The sequence below is a fragment of the Anser anser genome (assembly GCF_964211835.1).
Source record: "Anser anser genome assembly, chromosome: 21".
Classification (NCBI taxonomy): Eukaryota; Metazoa; Chordata; class Aves; order Anseriformes; family Anatidae; genus Anser; species Anser anser.
In genome coordinates, this window is record NC_139742.1 from 8718533 (window position 1) to 8736660 (window position 18128).

Sequence of the window (18128 nt, forward strand, 5' to 3'; positions counted from 1 at the left end):
GCTGTGCCCACAGCCCACGTCCATCCCCAGCTCTGCTCGGTGGGCCGGACACCTGCGGGTGTGCGAGGGGCTTGCGGCCAGGGTCTTCCCTTCCAGGACGTAGAGTTTTGAGATGGGGTGTCCCGGGACCGTACCCCCTCGCTGAGCCGCGTGTTACATCTGCTCTAACTCCATCGTGCGCTGCTGCAGAGAGGGGTTATTCCTGCAGACCCAGAGCGAATCCCACCCTGCTCCTCCTGGGTGCACCCTGAGGCTCCTGCAGCACAGCAGACCTGCTTTGTGCTCCGCAAGGAAATATTCACTGGGGCTGGGATGGCTGGGAGATACCGAGTGGGTCTGGATGGGGGCTGCGATTGCTTCACCTCCCCTTTTTTCCAGGCTGATGGATGGGCCTGGTGTCGTATAGTGCATCTGTGCCGTGTCCCGGGGCCATGGAGCCCTGGTGCTCTGTAGGACACTGGTGGTGGCTCCCCTTTGCCCCTGCAGACCTGGTTTACCCCCGAGCTGTGCCCTGTTACAGGGCGCAGACACCTCCTGGACGTCAGAACTGGATGGGGGAGCCCAGAGCAAGAGCTCTCCTGGGCTGCCCGCAGTGCTCCTGGCTCTACCTGCGCAAAAAATCACCACTCCCAACCTCCCAGGCATATCAGATTCCTCTGTCCCTCCCCTGGATGGGACAGGACTTCTCTGGAGGTCCTGGTGGATGCCTCTCCTGGGGCTGTCCATCACCGCCACCCCGGATCTTTGTGCACTCAGGCTGGAGCCGTGCTGCTTTCTGAAGAGTAGCAGCATCGCCGTGGCCCGACGATGGCTATGAAGCTGGATGGCTATTAACATGGCTAGAAGATGGAGTCAGGACCCTGTTAACCTGGCAGGTCTGGCTGGGGTGGCTCACAACTGGAACGTGCACGGAGAAGCGGCAGGGAGAGGGTGGGCGGCGCGTGGAAAAAGCCGAAAGCCGCCTTGCAAAATCACATGGTGATAAGGCGTTTTCTGGAGTGCCCCATGCAGCTGGCAGCAGAAACCAAGCTTTTATGTTTCGGTCTGGCCAGTTTTACACTTTATGCAGCCAAAGGGATCTGGATAAGGTTTGCTTGGAAGATTAGCTGGCACTGAGCCCCACTAGACATCTCTGGAAGCCTCCCCTCGAGCAGCAGCGGGTCCTAATTCCCCTCTCATCCCGGCCCCGTGGCAGGCGAGCTCAGGGCAGCGGGTGTCACCTGGAGGGGACAGGGACAGGGACACTTCAACCATAGGTGCTGAAAGGGGCTTCAAGGGGCCAGTCCCAAACCCTGCTGCAGGTTGGTGCCCACCTCTCCCTCGCAGGAAGGCGCTCTGCCTCGGTGCTGGTAGCAGATGCCGCTGCTCTGGAGTGGAAAGCCCAGTCCCTCCCCTCTCATTCCTTTTTTTTTTCCTTTTCTTTCCTTTCTTTCCTCCTCCACCCCCCCCCCCCCCCCCCCCCATGCTGATGCTAAAAAAGCCCGGGCGGTTTCGGCTCCGTGAAACCCAAATGCCTTTTGCAGCATCAAGCTCGGATCCCATAAGTAATATCCCAGTGTTCGAGAATAAGACAGTATATGAAGTAGACGGGGAGCTATAAAGACGCTTTAAAAGGGGCAATAAAAGTTTTGGGTTTCATATCGTCTTACCAAAGAAGAGAATAACAGAGAAGCAGGAAATTTCAGTAGCAGACATGACAAAGGTCACAGCACTCAGACTGCACCTTAGACGAAAACACCTACTCTTATGAAAACAGCAAGAATTTTTGGCAGGGGCTCAAGAGCTCTTACAGGCAAAGCTCTCGGCAGCGCTAAAAGGTTACAAGAGACTGTTTTGTCTACGTTGCTGTAAATGTTTATAATATTTCCCTGCATTTGTACTGCATGGGATATCCTGCCTGGGCGATAGCAAGCTCAGCCCCTGCAACCACCTCCCGGGTGCAGGGTGCCCGCTCCCACCTGGCTGCGCCCATGGGTGCTGCCCCGGGGCCGATCCCCCAGCGGGGCTGGCTGTGATTCAGCTCCTAGGATGGGTGCTGGTCCTGCTCGGGGTGTGTGCAAGGATGGGTGCTTTGCAGAGTGGCAGCAGAACCTGGGGGCAGCAGGAGGCAGAGGGGGGAAAAAAACCTTGCTGCTCTTTTTGTGTGCAATACCCCAATACCCTTTTGGGGTGTGTTTTTTTTTCTTTTCTTTTTTTTTTTTTTTGTGTAACACCTGAACATGCGGCAGGTGGGAGCAGGAGCTTTCATTTACTCAGCTGGACCTCAGCAATGTGCCCTCCTGGTTTGCGTGGGGTTTGCCAGCCTTGTTTCAGCTCGTGTTCAGGCCCCGTGATGCGTTGCATTTACGCAGCACAGAGCGCCGGACAGGCGTGAGGCTCTCCCATGCCCATGAAAGCTGGCACAGCCGGGCTTGCCATGGGGAATACTCATATCACCGCCACCCCGGAGGGGCCAAACTCACAAAATAAGTCGTGGGGGCCTGGTGCCTCTGGTCTGTGGCTGCAGCAAGTGGTAAAGGGCATGCGCAGGTGGCTGGGTGAGTATTTGTACGTGGGGTAGCGCACCCCAGCCTGGTGTGCTCAGGGACGCAGAGACTTGCTCAGCAGGCAATGGGGAAAGCATTGCCTGCATTCCCTCGCAGCACCTTGCAAATTTTCCTGGGGGCTGGCTGCTCATGCACAGCAGGGCTGGGTTGGTTTCGGTGCTTGGCGAGCCCCCTGGGACCCCCTCGCTAGCGCTGCCCCCGCGCACAGCCGTGCTGGCCTTGCCCCGGCAGCGCCAGCTTGCCAGTGACTCCTGGACGCTCGGGGCTTCGTGATTCATTTATATTTTTGTTGGAAACCCGCTCGGCTTTGGTTGTTGCCCCGTCGCAGGAAGTGGCTCTGATGAATGACTGGGGTGGATTTCTCTTCCAGAGGAGCCCAGGCTTAATGTGGGCTTTCTGTGGACATCACTGTATATCAATACCGCTCTAATTGTCCATGACATATAGTCCTGGCGTTTTTCCCAGACAGTCCAAATAAATCATACACTTCTGCTACAGTAAATAGTCTGTTATAGGAGATGTTAGAGGCTTACAGCCCTCCCCCCCGCTCCAGGAGCTTCTTTGCTGTGCCTCTCGTTTTCCATGTGCTTTCCGGACTAACGCAGCTCGCTGCGAGCACACCTGCTGCCTGCGCCACCCCAGCAGGTTGGCGGGGACAAAGTGACCGATGCTGCAGCCACCTCTGGGCCAGGGAAGGTGGTGGCTGTGCTCTAGGGCTGCCCATGCCTGAGCTGGGGTGAGCAGCAGCTGAGCTGGAAAGGTTTTTGCGCCGTTTAAGGAGAGCTGGTGCTGCACGCTTGCAAAGAGTCTTTGCTGATAAGTATTATTTACATCAAGAGAATGCATAAATAAAATAGGAAATATCTCACAAGAATAAAGGCTCTGTTAACCGGGCGTTACAAACAGAGCCTTGTGCGCTCAGGGTGGGCAAACCCACAGGAGGGGACGTCTCGGGTCCTCCGGGGCCAGCACAGGGGGCAGCGGGGAGGTGACGTGGCCGAGAGGGACACCAAGGTCTCCAGCACCTGCTGCTGGGCCACAGGACAGGAGCACATCCCAAACAAGGGCTCCTCCAGGGAGAAGTACAGGAATTTAGCACACTGGAAACGCATAAGGCGTTATGATGGTGGAAGGACGAAGCCTTTCCATGGAAGAAAAGCCCAGGGCGTGCGCAGAACTGGTGGGAGAAGGTCCCAAGGAGAGCACGGCGGGCAGCACTTTGCTCGTGGTCGCAGCCCTCCAGTGCCCAGGCGCAGGAGCAGGTGCCGGGGGCTCAGACGCAGCAGCAGAGCGTGGAGCAGTCCAGCCTGGCGGGGCTGCCGGCGCCCCCGGCCTTCTTGTTCTCCTTGGGCAGCAGCAGCACGAAGGCCATGGCCAGGGCGCAGTGGTAGAAGCTGTGCACGTAGGTGTAGTCCCACTCCTGCAAAGGGAGAGCGTTAGTGGGAGCTGCTGGGCTTGGCGGTGGGTGCAAAACACAGGGGTTCTGCAAGTAGCCAAAGGGAAAGGAATTAAAAAAAAATCCTGAGCCTTCTGCCTCTTTTTGCTGTCAGAGAAGAAAGGATTTCCAGCCTTAAAAAAATAGGCAAAGTGGATTTAACACATTCCAATTTGCACGTTTCCCAATTCATGAATGAAGTGTTTCATTACCCTGCAAAGGACGAGGCCGGGAGGCTGGGAGGGGATGATGGGGCGCGGTGGGGGAGGTGGGGGGGGACTTTCTGCTAAGTGACATTTTTATGTTCTGCTAGAATTTGCAATTACTAAATGCTTTGAAAAATAATCCTTGGGGACGACGGCGAGGTTGTATCTCGCAGCTCCCAATGCACGGAGCAGCCGTAACGGCGGGGCTGAGCGCAGGCGGGACCGGCAGCTGTGGCAGGGGGGTCACCGCCTCCCACCCCCATCCCGGGACGGACAGACCCCTTACGCAGGACAGGAGGACTGGCCAGCGGCAAGAGCAAAAGGTTAAATGTGGGATTGAGTGCCCCGGGGAGCCCACGGAGTCTTTTCCTTGGCGTGAGCAAGGTTTGGATCCGGCCACGCCTGGGTCGTATCCAGTCCCTGCGGCGGATACGTGAGGTGTCCTCAAGTCACCCGTGCCCCGTGTCCAAAAGCGGACGCTCCCTCTTGACAAAAGCACTTCAAGGACCACGTATGGCTGAAGGAAATGTGGCCGGTGTCCTTGTAACTCACTCACGGGGAAAAAGAGGACAAAACCCTACTGCCCCATCCAGACCTCAGCACCCGGAGCAGGGGCTGGGTTGGGCACTGGGATGGAGGGGTCCTGCAGCGCCCGGCACACGAACCTGAGCTGACATTTGTCCGAGGCTGGATGCAGACCCGCAGAGCAAGGGGGAACCTCCTGGCTTGGTAATGTCTACTGCACCTTGCGATGTCAGTGGGACTTAGTGTGTGAAAAGTTACCTCAAAGAAGAACCTCAGCATCAGTGCTAACGCCCCGAAGCAGAAGCCAGGACCGATCTGCTGGGTGTAGACGCTCTTGTCTGGATACAGCCCCTTCTTCTCCTTCATCTTCTGTAGCTGGAAGCACAGAGAGAGCACACCAAAGAGCTTCAGCTGGCTGCTCCACGTCCAGATCCCGTGAATAAGACCCTGTGAAGCCTGCAGCCCGCTCACACGGCTGTGGGCTCTGCCGGCCCAGGGCGAGCCCTCTGCCTGCCTGCCGCTTTGGCTTCTCCTACATCAGTTCACAATGCTGGTTTCTTGACATTCAACCCAAAAACATGCATTCCCTTGCAAACCCAGTCTCTGCTTCAGGACTGGAAGAGCAGAGCCCCGTTTAATCCCCTTGCTGGAGGAGATGGACCTCGGGAAGAAACCTCTTGATGGCAGGGAAATCACCAGCATCCCGCAAAGCCCCGCCGTGCCCTTCCCGACGTACCCACTTCACAGTGATCGCCAGGACGGCGGTCCCGATGGGTCCCGAGTAGACGCCGTAGCCCCAGCGGTCGTGGTAGATCCTCACGGCGATGGTGAGCACGCCGAACATGACGAAGGTCGATCTCTTCGGCTCATCGAACTCAGCCAGGGCTGCGGGGCACAGAGCACAGGGAGCCTCGGCTCGCCCATCTCCGCTCCTCCTGTCGTGGGGTGAGCGGCTCGGGGCTCTGCCGCACCCCCAGACCTCACCGGGGTCTGCCCCAGGGTCCCCAGGGACGGATCTGGGCCCAACTTCCCCTTCTTATGCCTCCCAGCTGGGGAAGCTGAGGCAGGAAGGGGGCAAAGTGAGCCGGCCCTGGGTATCTGAGCGGTGTCTTCAGGAGCTGGTTTTAGAAATATGCTCAGTGTTGTGACAGTGTGCGACAGGGCTCGGGGGTGGCAGCCGGGGACACGTGGGGACACCGAGTGGCTCCAGGCTTGGCAGAGCCTGCTCTCTGGTCCCAGTACCCTGAAGCTGGCTGCACGAGGGAGGCATCGAGGCCGTGCTTGGAGGAGCCAAACCTCTGGGGGGCTGCTCAGAGCAGAGCCCACCACCACCCGCAGCTGCTGTCGGTGGGAGACGCGCACCCAGCTCTGCCCAAATTGCTCCCCAAACCTCCCAGGCTGACCTCCAGCAGAGCCTGCTGCCGTCTCGACCGAAAATTCAGGGACAAACACAAGGGTGCTTGCAGCCGTGCTCGGCTCCTGGGCTCGTTCCTGCTTCCCCAGCCCTCCCAAATTTGCCGGCTGCGGTGGGGACGGGGCTCCGGGCTGACGGGCGACGCCGGCACCTGCCTGGGCTTTGCAAGCTGGAAGTCGCCAGTGCAAGTGAATTATTAGAGGCTTTTGTTTAGCACAGAATGGGGTAATAACTGATAAAAGTTATGGATCCCAGTGGGCTCCATGCTTTTCCAGCTCGCACAGCTGTGTTATGGCTGTCCTGGATTTGCATTCCGGGAAGCGTGCCCGAGGGTCTGCGTCCGCACATGTGCGCTCGGGCTTTACAAGCCACAGCGAGAGGCTTCCCTGGGCTTCAGTCACCACACCTTCCATGTCCTTGGATCGTGTTTTTATAGGGAGTTTGGCTAAGGGATAATGTCCGCATTTTAATCTCTGTTGTTTCCCTGCGGGTCAATATTTTAAACATCTTAGTCCGGGGTTTTTATTTTTTTGGTGAGGTTTTGAATGCAGTAATGAAGCAATCAAGTCGAATTTCGCTGCAAGGAGCCAGAGCGTCTGGATCGGCTCTGACCTACCCTGACACGGCCGTTATCTGCTTAAGAATGTCCCGTGGGGGTGGTTCCTGTCCTTGCCCTTTCTGACCGAGCCCGGGGAGCACGGAGGTGCCGTGAGTGATGTGGTGATGCCATGGGGGCACCGCTCCATCCCTGGGGCCTGGAGGGGACGGGAAGGTCCTGCGGGGCCTTTGGGCTGGTTGCTTTTGGTGGCCTCGGTTTGTTGAGGAAAGCAAGGAGACTCATCCTGCCCCTTGCCCTACCCTCTTCTGTCAGAAATGCTCCCATCCGTCCCTCAAACTTGCCAACAGAATTGGGAAATAACAGGTTTGAAGGCTTCATCCTTCTCTAGTTCTTTCATTTTGTTCATCTCTTATATTTTGTTTCAGTGGCAAATGAGGAACAAAAGGGGAAAAACGGAGAAAGGGGAAAAGGAAAACTGAATATTGTCAGAGTCGGGATTTTTCGTGAAAGCAAGTGAAACATCTTTCTGCCTTTTCTAATCAGATCTAATATTTCCTGTCAGCCCAGACCTGATAAACCGGGGAGATATGTTTGTTTTGGCTAAATCACCCGGATTTGCATGCTACCGAGGGAAGTGTCAGGCTCTGCACTTCTTAGTGCCCCCCGTCGGGACGGGATGTCCCTCGGGAAGCGGAACATCAGCAAACAAGCTGATGGGCTTAGCACGGGGAAAGTGAGGAGAAATGGGTGGTTTTCTGACCCAGGAAACCCAGCGCCCACCAGCGATGCCCTCAGACCCCCCCTGCAAATGTCGGGCGCTGCAGGGACCGCGAGCCCCTGCTTACCCATCAGGGACACCCAGATGGACAGAGCTGTCCCGTAGATGCTGAAGTACTCCAGGATATCGTAGCGCATGAAGCACAGCACTGATAAGCCGGGGCCATCACATGCATGGTAGATCTGTGAAAAAATAAAAGGCATTAGAAAGCTAGATGCTTGCCCACAGACCAGGAAGATAAAATAAAACACGTCTGCTCTTATCGGTTGGTTTGAAACGGTCTCTGTGTGGCTGCTGAAATGGTGGCACTGAGCAGTCTCAAACCCACCAGGGCCACTGACACACAGTAATGAATCTATTCGAGAGATAATGTCCTTCTCAATCAGAAATTACCTGAGAATCAGCGTTCTTCTGCCTTATTACAAGTTACCTGTGGACTGGCTTTGGTTTGCCTGCCGGGCTGTGCCAGGATTTGTAATTTGCAGACCGAGATGCTCTGCCCGAGACCCAGACCGTGCAGAACAGTCCTTCCTCCAGCAGCAGGAGGGGCGCTGAGGGTTTTCATTCTAATTGCGAAAGGTTCTTGTAAAAGAATTCCAAATGAGTTTCCCGATGAAATGTGTATGAATGCCAGGTCACTGTCCGGGCTAATTGGGGTTTGTGCGGCCAGAGTCTTAATAACGGGGAATTCACTGGGTGCATCCCCCGCGAACCTGCCGGTCCCTGTCCATTGGATGCTGCTGCCCGATGGCTCATTGATGGGGATATTTGCAAAAAGACATTGTCATGCAACACAGATGCAGACCAAGCCAAGAGAAATTTTCCAGTGCAATCAAAGGAATGCTCCTGCCTGGCGCTCGCCTTTTCCTCCCAGCTCCCGGCCCTGCTCGTTTCCTACTGGTAGCACCAGCCCTGCTCTTTCTGAAGAAGTCCCTGCGCTGCTTGGCAAGGCGCCCCTGGCGTAATCCTCGCTGTCATGCCCCGCCGGGGATGCTGATATTATTTATAATGGGAATTGCTGCGGGTCCTTTGGCTCGCTGTGGTCTCTAGAAACAATTGCACCGGGGCCATCGCTCTGCTCTCGGCTCGAGGTTGGGTTCGGGGAGCCTGGAGACGGGGGAGAAAGGCTGGAGGACAAAGAGCGTGTTTCAGGCCGGCGTCACAACACTTGGTGGGGATGGACGTGTGCTTCCCCTGCAACTCGGGGAGGGGGATGCTGTAAAAAGGGTGACAGCAGCAGCTGCAACCCCCCTGTCCCCGGCCGGGCAGCAGCTGCCGCCCCTTCCCCACGCACAGAGATTTCGGCTTCTCAGGCTCCTCGTTGAGGACCTGTCCCGCCTCCCCTCGCCGCGCGTGCCAACTTTCCGATTGACTTCTCGGGGAGGTGGAGCAGACGCGAGCCCAGCGCAAAATGAAATCGTAGCTGTCTGGCTTCCCTGGGGAGCTGGGGGGGCGGCGGCGAGGGGGGGGGCTCAGCCGGGACGGTTTTATTAACTACTGTAGTTTTTATGGAACTGGCAGAAATTTTCCCCCTGCATTGTGTTTAAATGGAGGTTTAAACAGTGGATCCTCAGGAATAGTAGTTCAGAGCCTGGTTGTATCCTTGGTTCTGCTGTGGAGGAGCTTTTGCCTGTCTGCTCCCTGCCTCGGTTTCTCTGTGTCCAAGTGGGGGACATGATGAGCCTCGTGAAATACCTTGAGATCAGTGCTGGGCAGAGGCGAATGCAATGCTAATTGTGCTGCTGGGTTATTTTCCTTCATGTTTTTTTAACAGATTGCTGCCGTGGTGTCAAACAGGGACCTTCTGCAGCAGAGATGCTGCTTTGGGTGCTCAGCCCGTGGGAGTACGAGGCACCTAGCAGTGCCACGAAAAGCCCTGCTGCTGGGAGCAGGAGCAGGAATTGCTCGGTGTGCATATGGCCACGGGACTTTCTCCACTCGTAATTCCCTTGACGAGGGAGGCAGGTGGAGTCTGGGTCTTTCTGGCACTTTCAAACCTCTCTGCCAGGGCAGAGGGTTAAAAATTGTTTTTCTTGATAGCTCAGCAGCATGTTTCTAGCCTTGCCTGTCCTTGTGCAGAAACTCCCCGACTCCAGCATTGCTCACACCACCATTTAGCAATTGCAAAATCAAGAATCTGACTACGTACTTTCAGCAAAAAATGACAGAACCGTAGCAAGATACTCTGCATACAATTTAAACCCCAAATCCAGCACGGGCTTTTACCAGCTGTAAAACAGAGAAAACCAGCTCCAGAACACCGCAATGAACCCAGACCCTCTGCTAACCTCACCGTCACGAACACCACTAAATCTGCGCGAGGACACCCTCAGCACACCCAAACCGGGGAATTCACCACTCAGCACCACACAGGGTGGGAGATAACCAACAGTGGATATCCTGGGGGTCACTCGCTGCCACGGGGAGACCCCCCAACCCTTCCCAGCTGGGATCTGGTGCAGGGGGAAGGAAACAAGGGGCCTCTTACCGCCACGAAGAACATGGTGAAGAAGTAGACCATGGCTTCCATGTGGAAGCGCCTCTTGGCCGCAATGCTGATGGTGGGGAGGAAGACCAAGGTGCTGATGGTGGGCAGGAGGAGCTTGGCCACCAGCGAGCCCATGGGTGCCTCAGGGACCGGCAGCTCCCGGGGACGGGGTCCGTGCGAGCCGGTGGAGAGGGAGGAGAAAACAACTGTGGGGAGTGTGCTTTAAAATTTAAATGCCCTGCATGGCCGGGAGGGCTGCGGGCAGGGAACAGCTGCGGGTGCAGGAGCCCCACATGCTCCCTTCTCCCCCAAACAGCGAAATTCTTGGCACAGCTGGTGGCCCCACGCAGCAAATGCTCTGCGCCCGGCATCGCCCCGGCTGTTTGCGCAGGGGAATGTGTCCTTGCACGCCTTGTGCTGGCTGCGACCAGCGTGTGCCTTCACTTCTTGGGGGCTGTAACGTGGCTGCGGTTTGTTTTGCAAGGAGCCGCCGAGCTCTGAAGCTGGAGGGGAGGCTTCAGGGAGCTCATCTGACCCAGTGTGAAACGGCAGCTGTGTGTGTGTGTGCCCTCTGGGTGCTCGGGATGTGTGAAACCCAGCCCCATACTGCAGGGGGACTCCCCCAGAGGAGACCCGTCTGAAATTCGGGAGCTGAGCTTCCCTTCGTGGGGAGGAACCGGCGCAGACTGCCCGGCAGGGCAGGAGAGCTGGAGGAAAAGAGACCAAAATCCAAGCAAGGTTTGGGCTGCTAATCCACTCAGTGGCTTCTCTCTTTTATAATGGCTTTTTATTATAGCCCTGCTGCTCCCCTCCTGGGTTAATATCTTTTCCTTGGAGCCTCGCAGGGATTCTCGGCATCTTTTTGGTACAGCTGTTCCTGCAGAGCAGGGAACAGGAATGCCGCGTTGAGCCTTTGTGCTCCGGGTTTGGGAGGAGGCTGCAGGCCTCCGAGGAGCCACCGAGGATTTCTGAGGCCGATAGGACGGGCTCGCCTCTGCCCCGGGAGAGGGTCCAAGGGAAAGGCAGGCATGCGTGGAGAAAAAGGCTCTTTGAGACCCTCCAGCCAAGTGGGAAAGGGCCCGGGGAGGAGGATGTGTGGGTGCTGGGTGCGGTGAGGATGGCCCAGCAGCATCAAAGTGCTGTCCCAGGAGGGTTTGCTGGCAGCCTTCCTCCAGGCACAGCTGAGACGAGCAGGGCAGGGCTCCCATTTTATCTGATATCTCAGGAACCGGCCACGTTCCTTGCAGGCGAGCATCCCTTCGCAGAGCAGGGTGGCTCCACGCTGCCCACGCCGCATCTTCAGCCACCCTGGACAAGCCATCAGCTTACCACAAACCCTTGTAAAGCTGTAAATAAACAGCGAAAAGCTCTAACATCTCATTTTACCATGAAAATAAATCACCCCAAGACAGCACAGAAATACCCTGCTTCTCACCACGCATCCAGCCCTGAGCGGCAATCAGAGCAAAGTGCCAGTGTGCTCTGAAATACCCTGCTCCTTTTTGGTCATTGTTCCTTTTTGGTGTTTGTTCCTTTTCAGTGATTCTGAGCTGTTCCTGCATGAGCTGTGGGGCTGAGGTTGGGACTGGGGGCTGCTGGGGCCTTGCCTCCAGGGGGGTCTGGAGCAGGGTTAGGGTTAGCTGGTTGAACAAAACACTCCGGATCCCTGGATGAGCAACCCGTGTGCTCCCTGCTTTTGTGGCTGTGACATTGGTGTCAGAGCGGTGAAAATGCAGCTCAGAGCCCAATTGTGGGGACAAAAATACACGTCTGGGGGCAAGGCAGCTCTCTTGGGACCATTTGCAAGGCAGTCGTGCAGCAGGCCAAATGGCATCAGTTTAAAATAAGATCAAACCTTTGTCAAATGCATCCCCCTCACAACTTTGCTCCAGCTGGAGCCCAGAGGAAGGCAAACCCAGCTGGCTGCTGGATGCAGCGAGTGTCAGCCGTGGCACTGAGCAGTAAATGCTGGAGCTCCCAGGGGCAAGAAAACATTCCCCAGGTGCTCGGGCTTCATCTCTCCCAGCTGCATGCCCTGGGCTGGCGTTTGGTTTGCAGCCAGCTCTGTAGGCATGGGGGAAAAAACCCACCCCAGTGTGCACACGTGTTCCAGCTCTTATTGAAAAAGAGAGCCCAAAGCAAACCGCGAGGCAAGGGGCAGGTGGCGAGCTTACCTCGGGAGCTGCTGCCTGAAAAGTCTCGGTTCAGGCTACAAACAGCAGACCCAGAGCGCCAGGCACGGGCTTTGCACATCTTCCCGGGAAGGAGCCCAAGTAACAAAGGGCCAGAATTTCGTTCCTTCTCTCTTAAACAGGTAGGAAATCTAGAAAGAGCAAATTTTAGCTCCTGCACTTAAGTGCTTCTGGAAAGCAAATTTCGAATTCACATTCCTTAGGGCTAATTTTGTGTGGACCCGAGCGCACGCAGGAACGGTGATATATATGGCTGAAAAGTGGTTCCCAGATGCCAAAACCAGGTTCTGGTATGCCGTCCTGGATCCTTCCAGGGTAACACTAACCATGGCTTTCTGTAAGCACTTCTACTGTTTCAGCTCAGACGTTGCAGTGGAGGAAAGAGACACAGAGCGTTTTGTGTTCCTTTTTATACGAGGGTGATAGTTTGGAAGTAGAATATACCGAAATAGGGGATTGGGGATTGATGCTAATTTAGAATATTTAGAATATATTCACCTTGGGATGAGTACAGGATGACCTTTTTTCTGTCTGGTGTAGGTTGTATCAGAACTGAAACTGGGACTGTTGTGAGTCCTGGCGAGTGCCAGGCCTGGAATAATGGTGCTAACAACACTAAAACGGAGAATCGCTTGCAGCTTCTGCATGAGCTCATGATTTTTCAGTGTTGCAGTGTGTGAGAGCAGCGTGAGCAGGAGGAAGGGCTGTGCAAACGTGGTGCTAACTGCTAGGCGTTGTTCGCCGCCTCCGTTACTTCAGAGCCGGGTTCTTCCTCTCTGCAACGCCTCGACGTGCGCAGTCTGGGCTCTGGGGTGTGACCAAGAACCGTCCTGGCATGAGGGGCCTGGTGCTGGGCAGCCCACCCTTAAGGCAGTAGGGTTCCTGGCAGCACCCATGGGGTATTTTTTGCTCCTTCCCTAAGCTGCTGGAGCAGGGGCAGCTGGAGCATCTGGGTAAAACCCCTCTCATCGCCTACTTTCCCTGCAGTCAGAGCCGCTGCATGAACGCTGGGGTGGGCAGAGCTTTTGGTATAGCCACAGTCCAGAGGTAGGGGAGAAGACCCCAGTAAATGTGGAACCCCCAGGGGGTGTCACAGCCCCAGCACGCTCCCGGCTGTGGGGCCGGCCCCGCTCGTGCTCGGCTCTCACCCGCGCACAGCCCTGCCAGAGCACCTGCAGCCTTCTCCTTTTATTAGCGGAATAAATTGCCACTTAAAATCTCCATTCTCCGTGAGGCCCGGCCCCGTTTAGCTGAATGCCTGCCCTTAAGAAAATTCCTGCTTCCTGCCTCCCCTGAATAACCTATTGTGCGTGTCCCCAGAGGTACCCTCGCTTCTTTTTTCCCTTGGGTTTTTCACCCTGCCCTGCTCCTCCGCCTGGTCACTGCCCCCCACAAGGCCACCGTTAGTGCTGGGGACATCTCCTTTGCTGTCACCAGCTTTATATTGCTCATATGTACCCATCTGGCTGTCCTGGCTCATCAGGGTGGTCTGCTTGGGTGCCAAAGGTGAAAATATAGGGGTGTAGTGGGGCTGGGGGCAGTGTGGGGGCTGGCCGAGCCCAGGAGTTTCTTGCTGGTGTCGTGGGATTTAATGGTTGTGTTACGGTCACAGCTGCAGGAGCCCGGTGATGGTGTCAGGGTCTCAGCCCTGTTGGCCAAAAATCTCCTTTTCTGAAGAGAAAAGCTCCAAGCTGGGATGTTTAAAGGCTCAAAAGCCAGAAGGGAATGAAACCAATCTTAGGATTGGGGGGAGTCTGACTCATGGCTGTTGAATGCCTGTGGTTGGCAATGCTGCATAGCTTATGTCCCTCAACACAATGCTACACAACCTCCGTGCGAGACTCATTTCATTAGAAGAAAAGGCTTTGTACTTTTTGGTTTTTAATCTTTGCATAGCTTAAATTCCCAGCCAAGCGTGACCAGTCTGGACGCTCCTCCAGGTTCCTGCAGGAACCTATGCTCTTCAGGGGCAGGTAAAATTAAAGCGAAATAAATCTGCAGAAAAAAGTAATAGCTTTTAATACCATTAAAACTCTACGGCCATGACCGTACCTGGGGACACTGTGGTCACTTGTGGCTTTCAAACTTCCCAGAGGCATTTTAATAGGAATCTGATGGCAGCTTGGTGGCTTTGGCCTGTTCGGTTTGACTCAACATATTGCAAATAGCCACGGCTGAAACCCTCACGCTAACATGGTATAAATCATTTTCCACACTTCATGCAAGCACGCACAGATTAAGTGCCTTGCCTAATACTGCGCCGTGGGTCACTCTGCAAGGGACTGGGAGTGTCTCGAAAGGACACTCTTTTGGGCTCCTCTTGCTGTAGTTGCACAGTGGTAGGCCATAGCCACAGCTCTGGAGAAGAAGGTAGGGCTGGCTGCCAGGGCCTTTTTTTTGGGGCTTTGCCACATTTTGCTCCCCCTGGCAATGTCCCGGCCATGCAGGGACCTCACCCGCTCCATGGCTGCCTTAGATCTGCTCACGCCGTGCCAGGCTCGCCCGAAAACGCCGCGTGGAGCTGTGCAGGACTGTTGAATAAACGGGCCACTTCTGCAGGAAACCTTAAAAAAAAGGGAAGAAAATCTGTTAGTCATCTCCCCCCGAGTGAACATGAAGCCGCCGGGGGGTCCTGGACCAGCAGACTCCAGACCATCCTCCTCCAGCCTGGCTCTCCTGGACGTGGGCAGGCGTTTTGGAGGGGCTGGGTACAGCAGAGCTCTTCCATCCACTGCACCCGCACCGGGGCCGGGCCAGAAAAAGGATGAATTCTGCCTGGAAAGTGGTGCCGGATCGGTGCAGCTCGTGGCTGGGAGGTGGCTCCGGCTCACCGGGAGCAGGTCCTGCTCCGTGCTCGTGCAGCCCCGCACGGGGACTTGCTTGGGGCTGCCCCTGGCAAAGCAACCCCCAGGAAAGGGCCCGATCCTGCCAAGCGCAGAGTGCCTCCGTGCCGTGGCGGCTCCCGTGGAGCAGAGACACTGCTCTGTCCAAAACTTCACTGAACTAATTTCAGTGGAGGAAACTCCTTTCCTCTGCAGGCACTTCTGCGGCCAAACAAGCAGTCAGCCGCCGCCGGCTCTCCCCGGGCTGGAGGGAGGATATTTTGGAGTGCCTGTCGCTCCTTTTGTTTGGACCGTGAATTAAGCTGGGCACCGGTTTGGGGTGGAAAAGCTGGCAGCGGCCCTGCACAGGGGTCAGAGCCTTGGGGACGGTGGGGTGCAGCAGCACGGGATGCTCGGCCGGCTGGCTGGGTCCCCGGGGAGGGGAGGCTCCCCTGGGAATGAGCCAAATTGGGGAGTTGGGGTTAGATTTGGAGTAAGCCCTCGTTCCTGGCCGAGGTAGCTCAGAGCACTGACCCTGAACGTCTCGGCTTCAGCCTGGGAGCGAGCGTGCTCTGCCTGCTAGGGCTGAGGCTGTTTTCCTGCTGTGCTCGCTTTTTGGGTGGCTTTGCCGAGCTGCTGGCACACAGAGGGGCTGCACGGCACGCCCCGAACGGCGGCAGCAAGGGCAGCAGAGCTGAAATCAGCTTTTTGGGCAGATCCGGGCCATTTGCACCATTTCAATCTCATGCAGGCTGAGATTTTGCCCCTTGTTCATCGTGCTGCGGGATGCACGTTGGCTGGTGTGGAGCAGGGCTGGAGCAGGGGCTGCAGCACCCACTCCATCTCCCCATGGCTCAGCCCCTGCTCGAGTCCCAAATTTCCCTGGGAAAATCCTGCGCGAGCACGCCGCGACCGTCCCCGGGTGGGGAGGGCTTTCTCCCCGTCCACGCAGGTGCATCTTGTCTCGATTTACTCCGAGCCCAAAACGCAGTAAATAACATCTGCAAATCATTTCTAACGCTCATGCCAAAAAAAAAAAAAAGGGAGATAAAAAACCCTGTCGTCTGAGACCGGCCGCCGGTGATTAATGCCGGACCTGCCGGCAGCCTCGGCAGCAGCAGCACCCGCAGCCACAGGATTTGGGGTGGAGGATCGGGGTCTTTGGGGTGGGGGGCGCGGAGGTTTGGCCCCTGATGGTGAAGCAGGAGGGAGGCTCGAGCTTTGGGTCTGCTCTGCGGAGCTTTTTTGCTTTCGGGGCTGTTTTTTGCTCCCACTGCCGCGATGGCATCGCTCCTGCTGATTTCACGCGGAGGGGCCGGGGCTGCGTAAGCCGCGCTGCCGCGGCCAGGGATAACACGGCGTGATTTATGGGAGCAATCAGTTGCCACTAGGAGCTGGTTAGGAATTTTCCGATGAAACGGGGATTGCGTCAGAAACCGCTGAGTCATCTCAACTGTTTCATAAAAAAAAAAAAAAAAAAAGGAAAAAAAACTCCCTTGGCTTTGGTGGACTTTTGGTGAGGCACAGAGAGACTGAACGCGTCTCGCCTGCTGCTGGCTCCCCCAGTGCTTGCCTGGGGACTGCTGTCCCCGACCCCTGGCTTTCATCCCCAGTGCTTCCCAGTCCCGGGTGTCCCTGCGGGGTGCGGGGTCACCCAGGGATGGGGTCCCACGGGGTGCAGCCTCCTGCCAAACCTGGGGCAGGCTGGGGGATGCAGGGGCTCACACGGACCCAGGCTGCTCTGGTGTTTTCAGTGTGAAATAGCTTGATGCTTTTAAAATCTCTCGTGTTCAGACTTTTCCCTCCTGGTTGTTCCGAAACGGAAAGGGCTTTCTCCTGCATGTCTCGGGCTGGGATATTTTGAAACACAGAAGCTGGGTGAACTCGAGCGCTAAATTTTCCCAGTGTCCTGGTCACAGCCAACCGATGGAAAATTAAAAGTTGCAAATCAACCTAGCTGGATAAATTAAAACAGGCTGGCAGACGTTTAGCCAAACAGAAAAGGAGACTTCATTTCCCATGTAAATTTTTTTGGGATGGATTCTCCGCTCGGCTCCTCACCGCCATCCCTGGGGCCCAAATTCTCCATGACCCAGAGGTGCAGCGGCCCCGGGAGCTGCGTGGGGTTGGTGCCCCGTGGCTGCTGGAGACACGCACGGAGGCTGGGTGGGTGTCCGGGTGGGGCTGAGTGCTGCCACCGAGGGCCAAGCGCCGCTGTGTCCCCAGGCACCGCTGTGTCCCCAGGCACCGTGGTGCCCCCATCCTCGCAGCCCTGCTCCGGGATAACCGTGGTACCAGCGGTCCTTGCCCAGACGGAGCATCCCTGGAGTGCTGGAGCCAGGAGACGGAGGCCACCGTGCAGGTGGGCTTGGTGACGTGCCAGGACATCCCCAGTGGGTGTGCAGGGCCGTGCTACGACGTGCACAGAGACGCGCGGCACCGTGCAGGTGAACCACATCGGCGGCTGCACGAAGCCCACAGGGAAGGGACCTCGTGGGACACCTGTGGGTTGCACACGTGGCGTCATCGCGTCCCACTTGCCACCACGGGCTTGTCCCTGCCACCTGCCGTGGCCGGAGGTGACACGTGTGCCGCTGCCCCCCAGCCAGGGGCACTGCAGCCACCCCGCAGGGCAATTTGTGTGCGCCAAGCCCCGTTCCCCCCACCCTCCTTTTACCTCCTGCGTGGCGGCAAGCTGCACCAAGCAGCGGGCGTGACGCCGAGCCCCACCGAAGGGCACCAACCCCCCGGGATTGCAGGATTCCCCTTTTTTCCCCCCTCCTTTTTGCAGGAGCGAGCACGCTTCCAGCCGATGCGGGGACGGGGGTGGGGGGGGGGCAGCAAGTAGGGCGGCTGCCACCTCGGGGGGACACCTCGGCATCCCCCTGCCCAGCTCGGGGGGGGTCGAAAAACGGCCTCGGGGCTGGGGGGGGGGTGAAAATCACGGGCGGGCAGCGGCGGAGACGCATGCGTGCCGCCTCCCCCCCCCCCCCGCCTGTGCCCCCCCGGCTTCGCCGCAGGAAACCGGCTGGCGGCCGCGGATCGGCGCCGGGGGAGGCGAGGGGTTAAGCGGGGTGGGGGCATCCCGGGCCGAGAGGTGTGAATTCCGCCCGGTCCCCCCCCCCCCTTCTTTAGCCCCCCCCCCCCCCAGCGCTATAAGAGC

The 18128-nt window shown here is 57.1% G+C and overlaps 1 protein-coding gene across 2 annotated transcripts; it reads right to left on the bottom strand.

Annotated features, from left to right (window-relative positions):
- Positions 1 to 1492: 1492 nt before the first annotated feature.
- On the bottom strand, positions 1493 to 17954 carry MYMK (myomaker, myoblast fusion factor). 2 transcript variants are annotated; one of them, XM_083807545.1, is made up of 5 exons: positions 9952 to 17954; positions 7531 to 7645; positions 5449 to 5597; positions 4971 to 5087; positions 1493 to 3966 (listed from the first exon to the last, which is right to left on the bottom strand). In XM_083807545.1, the coding sequence occupies exons 1-5, from the start codon at positions 10084 to 10086 to the stop codon at positions 3820 to 3822; spliced, it is 663 nt and encodes a 220-aa protein (XP_083663671.1). In that variant the 5' UTR covers positions 10087 to 17954; the 3' UTR covers positions 1493 to 3819. The 2 variants fall into 2 exon arrangements, with proteins under 2 accessions (XP_083663671.1, XP_083663670.1); XM_083807544.1 differs by lacking the exon at positions 1493 to 3966 and having other exon boundaries at positions 4241 to 5087.
- Between the last annotated feature and the right edge of the window lie 174 nt (positions 17955 to 18128).